This window comes from Orycteropus afer, unplaced genomic scaffold, assembly GCF_000298275.1.
Source record: "Orycteropus afer afer isolate SDZICR_OR568_19922 unplaced genomic scaffold, OryAfe1.0 scaffold00206, whole genome shotgun sequence".
Lineage (NCBI taxonomy): Eukaryota > Metazoa > Chordata > Mammalia > Tubulidentata > Orycteropodidae > Orycteropus > Orycteropus afer.
Genome location: NW_006921793.1, coordinates 2,502,486 through 2,509,999, shown reverse-complemented (window position 1 = coordinate 2,509,999; position 7,514 = coordinate 2,502,486). Strand labels below are relative to the sequence as shown.

General features: G+C 39.3%; 1 protein-coding gene across 1 annotated transcript in view; it reads left to right on the top strand.

Annotated features, from left to right (window-relative positions):
• Positions 1-447: 447 nt before the first annotated feature.
• CLYBL (citramalyl-CoA lyase) overlaps positions 448-7,514 on the top strand; it is a 208,031-nt gene continuing 200,964 nt past the window's right edge. Inside the window, exons 1-2 of the mRNA XM_007948168.2 lie at positions 448-494; positions 1,314-1,500. Of these exons, the coding sequence (XP_007946359.1) occupies positions 448-494; positions 1,314-1,500 (234 nt within the window). The remainder of the gene's footprint in view (positions 495-1,313; positions 1,501-7,514) is intronic.

Genomic DNA, 7,514 nt, shown 5'->3' with positions numbered 1-7,514 from the left:
CATGTGATGAGTTTTCCATGTGTAATGAGAACTGAGCTCCATGGGGTTTTCTTGGCTGTGATATTTATGGAAGCAGATCACCAGGCCTTTCTTCTAAGGTGCCACTGAGTGGGTTTGAACCAGTTAAGCTGAGTGCTTAACCATTTGTGTCACCCAGGTACCTTCCTTAAGTCACAACTAAGCCCTCCCCCCCCAAAAAAAACCAAACTAACTGCCACTGAGTCAATTCTGAGTCATAGAGACTCCCATTGGGTTTTCAAGATTGTAAATCTTTATGGAAGCAGACTGCCTCATCTTTCTTCGGCAGAGCAGCTAGTCAGTTTGAACCACCAACCTTCTGGTTTAGTCACAAAGCATACTAATTACGGCAAAATGTTACAAAGCTACAAAATATGTGGTAGCTTAATTTAGAATAATTACCAAATGTCAAGAGCTTTCCTGAAGAGTATGGCTGACATATTTTTGGAAAGGATGATACTGTTTTTCCAGGGGGAGTAAAATAAGGTACTACCAGTTTGCTAAGGCTTTAACCTATCCTTAAATTGCACTCTTCATGACATACAGCTCTGTCTACATGGACAGGGTTGGCTCCATGGACGGGGAAGCTGTGCAGTTGTTCATGGCCCTGCACTTAGAAGGCCCCATGCTTGGTTTAATGCTCTGCTATTGCCATCTTCAAATTGCTAATAATTTTTGAACAAGGGGCTCTGCATTTTCATTTTGCCCTGTGCCCCCAAATTATGTGTCTGTTCCAGATTAGACCATCGGAGCTAATTTAATCTTCATTTCTGTAGCTTATGGGCTAAAACATCATTTTCACAGGGCCAAAATATAAATTGGATTAGGGGCAAGGGCAGGGGTGAGCAGAAGGAACTTTTGGCCAACTTCATCATTACCACAGGATACAAAACTGTATGATAGGAAAGGGAAGGAGAGAGTGTAGTTTACGCACGGGCTACTGACAGCTGTAGGAGCTCTGGTGGTGTAATGGGTGAAGCGATTGGGTGCTGACCAAAAGGTCAGCAGTTCAAACCCACGAGCTGCTGCATGAGAGGGGTACCTTTTTCTTTATACAGTGCTATCATATATTTCTCAAACCTCAGCCAACATGATATTTTATTAGTTATTTTTGTTATTGTTTTCCTAGCTTTTTATGTGTGGTTGTATTCTGCTATAATTTAAAAATATATTATTCATTAAAAAAATAAAAGATTGTTCATCTTTTCTATTTTAATTTTGTGTAAAAACAAGGCTTTTCAAAAAATTCATAAATAATTTCTGTTCAGCACTAACCCCAATTATGTCTCTTACAGGAAAGCATCTCTGGCAGCTGATGTTTCCAGAGTTGGATACAGTTCTTCATCCAATCACAAATATATTCCCCGGAGGGCAGTGCTGTATGTACCTGGAAATGATGAAAAGAAAATACAGAAGATTCCATCCCTGAACGTAGATTGTGCAGTACTCGATTGTGAGGATGGCGTAGCTATAAACAAAAAGGTAATGGCATGATTTTTCCTTCGGATGAGAAAAAGAAATGACATCTGATGCTCTTTCAGTAGCATTGCTCCCTATTTGGAAAGATCCTACCATACTCACTGACTGTGAGTACAGTATATGTTATTTTGCGACTATGAGTACAGTAAATTTTTGATCCAGACGTCATATGGTTTCTGATGTATGTGTCTCTTTAGTCCAAGAGAAAGAAAGAATCCAACCAAAACATATTTTAAAATCTTGACCTTCAGTATATGTGACAATGTGTGTATAAAGATAAAGAGATAGACAATCACTTTTCGCCACAATTTGTGCTGGTTTTTGTAAATGAGTTAAATAATTCTAGACTTGCAGGATAAAATTTTCAGATTTGTAAAATACAATTAGGAATTTATTCCATCTTTCTATCATCAGATATATTACCTAATCCATTTTCTGCAGGAAATTAAGGTACTCACAGGCATTTATTTTTATTTATTTTTTTTTATTTTAAGAGCTTGTTTTACATTCAACGTAATGCATACATTTAGTTTCATTCCCCATTCGCCATGTCCATCCCTAACCCAGTCTCCTCCCCTCCCTACCCTGCAACCCTCCTCCTGTGCCCCTCATATTTATGCACTTCTGTTTGTCCTGCATTTCCTCAATTTGAATGTTGGTCCTCTGGTGTCCCATGGTCTATTGCTCTAAGGAATGTATTACCATAGAGTATGTGGGTGCGTCATCCTGGGTTGAGTGGTCTGCGTATACATCTTGTTAACTATTGAGCTGAGAGCCCACGCCTGGGGGTGAGTTTTATTCCAGGCGCAGAATGTATTTCAGGGCCGTAATATTGGGAGTCTGCTTGAACAATTTCTCTCAGAAAGATCAGCACAAGGCTGGTCCTCATGAGGCAGAGGTTAAAGATGTCCCAAATGTCCAAACTACTGTACTACTCCATCATTTCAGACATTAACTCCTCCTCCTCCTCCCAGTAATTTCCCCAGTCTTAGGGTTCTGTATTTCGCTGTAACGCCTCACAGAACTCACAGACACTCAAGGGTTCATCTCATGTAGTAGTGGTGGAGGCTGGCAGGCTGGCGAGTCCCAGGTCCATGAGTGGGTCTGGAGGATCCTCCCAATTCTCAGGGTTTGATGAACTTCAATCAGCAGATCAGATGATGACTGCTGTCCCAAATCCAGGGGTGAGATGAAGATGAGTCAAAACACAGAACCGGAGCAAGAGGAGGGTGAACCTTCCCAGGAGATTCGTAGGTATACCCTCAAGGAAGCTGAGGGTGGTGATTTGAGTTATACCCTCCAGCAAGGCAGGACTCGATACATTCCACCTGTGTTGCCCCAAGAGAAATAACCTAAATCCCATCACAGAGTCGACTGCCAGTCATTATAGGAAACGACTACTACCAGCTGCCCAGCCAAGTTGATACCTGACCTTAACTACCACAGCACCCCAAACAGGCATGGATAATGGGATTTACAAAACATCACAGAATGGAGGACAATGGCTAGAAGGGCCACATCAAGCAATTCACCGCAGAGTCTCACCAGATTTCATCTGACCAGTAATTCTGGTCATTATTGAGTTTTTGGATTTTGTTCCATGGTTTTCCTCCCACTCTATCCAGGATCTCCAGATTTGATCCTTTCCCGAGTAGTTGGCATTGGTATCTGGGCACCATCCAGTTCTTCTGGTCTCGAGGGCCATCGTGTCCTAGGGCTAATTGCTTCTAAAAGCCCTTGTTTGTTTGTTTGTTTGTTTGTTTTTTGCATTCTTTTTCACTTCTGATGCTAGGAGACCATTAGCTGCATCTTAGATGGCTGCTTGAAAGCTTTTAAGACCCCAGTCGCTACTCCTGGCTGATTTTCTCATGGCTAGACCAGAGAAAGCAGTCTTAGAAAATACCCAATTTGTAAACAGGTACCAAAGGTTCTTTCTTGATAGTAGTATAATGGATGCTTTTTGCTTCATTTTGTTTAATTTAACTCTGTTTTTACTGGTTTCTATAATGAATGTGGAATTTTTCCATAATTAGGTGAAAATAATTCATTATGAAGCAACTTATGTTTATGTGGAACTTTTTAAATTAAAGATATGTTTTCACTCAGCCTTTAACTATCCAGTCCCTGGACAGTGAGATTGGGCTGGAAATGGATTGCAGGGGTAGGGGCAGAGGGAACTGACCATCTGCACTTACACGTATTTGGATAGTTCTTTGTCCCAGGTGCACTGAAACAGCTTGGTTGTATTATACAACTTTCTTGATTAATTGCTTTCCTTGGAGATTCTACTAAACAAATATTTATCTTAAAAAAAAAGAAAACGGTTCATTTTCAGCAACTTCCTAATGGTTGAACAAAGGCTTTTGAAGTATTTGGAAAAGGATTAGAATAAGCATATAGAATCTAAACTGCCTATTCAACATATGTGCCAAGTAAATACAATTAAACTTCTTTCTCCCAGAGATTAAGGTAAATAGGCCTTTTTTCTTTCCTCCCTTTTAAAATTAGTATTTTATTGGTTGTTACAAGTATCAATACAGGACTATTTTAAGCAATTTGTATATAATTTTTAATGTATGTACCAAAAATCTGAAAAGCCATGCAGTTACAATTCATTTCTTAATTCCAGTGACTTTCTGGCTTTAAATTTGGAAGCAAATTTTCCCAAGGAGGATATAAAATACCAGTATCTTCAATTGTTGATAAGCTGTCACATCATAAGTCCCACTGATTCACAATTTAATATCACACACTATACACAAATTTTCAGTCTTTCATGCCAAAACCAAACCCACTGCCATTGAGTCAGATTTGACTCATAGCGACCCCTCCTTGGGTTTTCGAGGTAGTATCACTACAGAAGTAGATTGCCCAACCTTCCTTCTGAGGAATGGCTGGTGGGTGTGAACCACCAGCCTTCTGGTTAGCAATCAAATGCTTTAGGCACTACGCCACCAGAGCTCCCCAATCTTTCATAGTATATACCAAATTAGTGGGAAAACTGGACTACCATGTCTAGATGTTACAGAGTTCTGACAGAGAGAGCCATGATAAGGGAGTGATTTTCTTTAAGAAAAGTTCTATTAAAACACAACATGGAAATACAGGTATTTAAAATGTTCAAGACACAGTGTATATATATTCAGGACACTAACTTTGTTATTAACTAAGTGCATTTTGGATCCTATCTTTGTCTTATATTTTCACTTCTTACAGTGTCTTTGATGAGCAGAAATGCTTAATTTTAATCCAGATAAATGTATTTTATCTTACACATTTTTACTTTTTGAGTCTTACTTAAGAAATTCTCCTCGACCCCATGTCATGAAGATATATTGTCCTGTATTGTCAACTAAAAGATACAAAGTTTTGTCACCCACATTAAATGAAGTTCAATCATCTGGAAAATAATAAAATAAAATGTTTAAGACATACAAATGTATGACCATGACTCCACATTGCCATTATGTATGTTCTGTATTATGGGATATAAAAACTGCCCCACGCCCACCCCAGTGGAATGTTACTGTGACACTCAAGACAGTCAAAATCTTCCACAATTCAACATCCCACTATTTTCTGGTTGTACCAAAGAATAAACAACCAGCAAATAAATTTACATTTTAAAAAAAGGAATAAGGTGGGATCTCCTGCTTCTTAAATATGTTTTTAGAGCTACTAAAAAATGTGCATTTTTTATCAACTATTACAAAATAAAACTCTCAAAAAAAACCTCACTGCCCTCAAGTCTATCAGACTCAAAGTGATCCCTTCTTGGTGATATCACTGCCCTTCTTGGTGATCCCTTCTTGGTGATATCACTGTGGAAGTAGATTGTCCAATCTTCCTTCCGAGGAGTGGCTGGTAGGTTTGAACTGCCAGCCTTCTGGTTAGCAGTCAAGTGCCTTAGGTACTATGCCACCAGAGCTCCCATTTACAAAATAGTTCATAAAAATATTCCTCTGGATTGTACAGGAAGGGAGATACAGGGACCACTGATAAGGTATAGTAGACAAACATTAATCAGACTCCTTCTTTCTCCCCTGCTTCATCTGAGGCTGCACTCTCCTCGTTTTTAGTTTCTCCATTTTCTGTAGGTAAATTTTCTCTAGTTTCTTGGTTAGCCACTTTAGCCTGTTTTCTCTTTGCTTCCCTTTTCCCTTTTGTTTGCACTTTTTTTGTGTAAAGACTTATTCTTTCCTGCTGCTGTTTTTTTTTTTTTTTTTTTGGCTTCATTTCTACTTTTGCAGGAGCAGATTTAACTGACAATGTCACCCATTTACTCTTGGGCTCCTCCTTCACCACCCTGAGCTCACCTTCCTCTTGGGCATCTTGGTGGCAGTGACAGGGAGGGTATGTGCCAGGTGCCTGTGGGTCATAGCATGCCGAGGGACTTCATGAAGCTGGGCTGCTGAATAGGCCTTTTCTTGAAGAATATAATGTGATTCCAGTATGCTCCCTCCCACAACTCATGTAGTGTACTCTAAGATTAGATACTAAATTGTAATTCCAGTTCTCTGTGACTCAGGGCAATTCGCTTTACTTCTTTACCTCAATTTCTTATCTATACTGTGGGGATGACAATATCTTCTTTTGTCAGGGGCAGGGATTATTATGAAGAAAAAGTTGATAAAGTGCCTGAGAGTACCTTGATTTCCTACGGGAAATAGATTAGATAAATCCTGTAGTAATCATGATTAGAGGAGAACTTATTTTAGCATGTAGCTCAGCGAGCCATTAGGTGCCCTGATAAATTTCTAATTATATTTCTTCACAAATCTTGAGGCTATTTTCCCATTTCCACCTGAGGATGTTTCCTACCACACTGATGGGTTGAAATTATAGTATACTTCTGCCCTACATTTCTTTACTGTTCATCTGTGTTTCAAAGCCCATCTTTATAGTCAGTTCCCACCAGTCTTGGCTTCAGAGACGTTTAGCATCTTTTAGTAGCTGGTCTACTATTTAGGAGAAACCTAAGGAGAAGAAGCAGAGAGAAGACTTTCAATGATGAGCAAGTTGTCCCACCACCTTGGAGTGTATGTCCACACTGTCTTTATCAGGACACTTCTGTGCTCTGTCCATTTGTCAAATGATGGATATTTGAGTTGTTTCTATCTTTTGGCTATTACAAATAATATTGCTATAAACATTCATGTACAACCCAGTTCTCCTAATACAAATGAACCCAACTTTAGCTGTTAGATACACTGTTATGAACTTGAAGACCACTAAAAATTTGTTTTCCCTTATCCACAGAATGTTGTGGCAAACCAGGCTAGTACTTGTAAAAGAAAAATAAATAATAAGTTTTGCCTTAAAATCTCTATCCAGGATTTGACTTCATCTCATATATTTGTTTCATAGCCTTATTGTGTCAAGATCTTTTTGGATTTTGATTTCATCATCCAACTTTTATATCATCTGAAAACTTGAAAGCATACCATATGAAAATTTAACAAGTTTCTGAGGAAATGTTGAAGAGATTGTGCCCAAGTGCTGAACAAGCATACCACTAAAAACTTCTGTTCCAGTTTATTTAACAATTATATAATGCCAACTAAATGCAAGATGGGAGCTCTGGTGGCATAGTACCTAAGGCATTTGGCTGTTAACCAGAAGTCTGGTGGTTCAAACCCACCAGCCACTCCTTGGAAGGAAGATTGGGCAATCTACTTCCATAGAGATATCACCTCAGAAACCTAAGGGAGGGGTCGCTAATGAATTGGATCCAACTCAACAGCAATGAGTTTGGTTTGGTTTGGTAAATGCAAGACACTGTCTTAAGAGCTTTAGTTTGCATAATAACCCTGTGAGATACTATTATTATAATACTTATTTTACAGATAAGTAAACTGGGGCACCTCCTCGGAAGGAAGGTTGGGCAATCCTACTTCCGTAGTGATGTTGTTGTTATGTTGTTTGTTGTTATGTGCCGTGGAGTCAGCCCCGACTCATAGCGACCCCTCCTTGGGTTTCCGAGGCAGTATCACTACGGAAGTAGGATTGCCCAACCT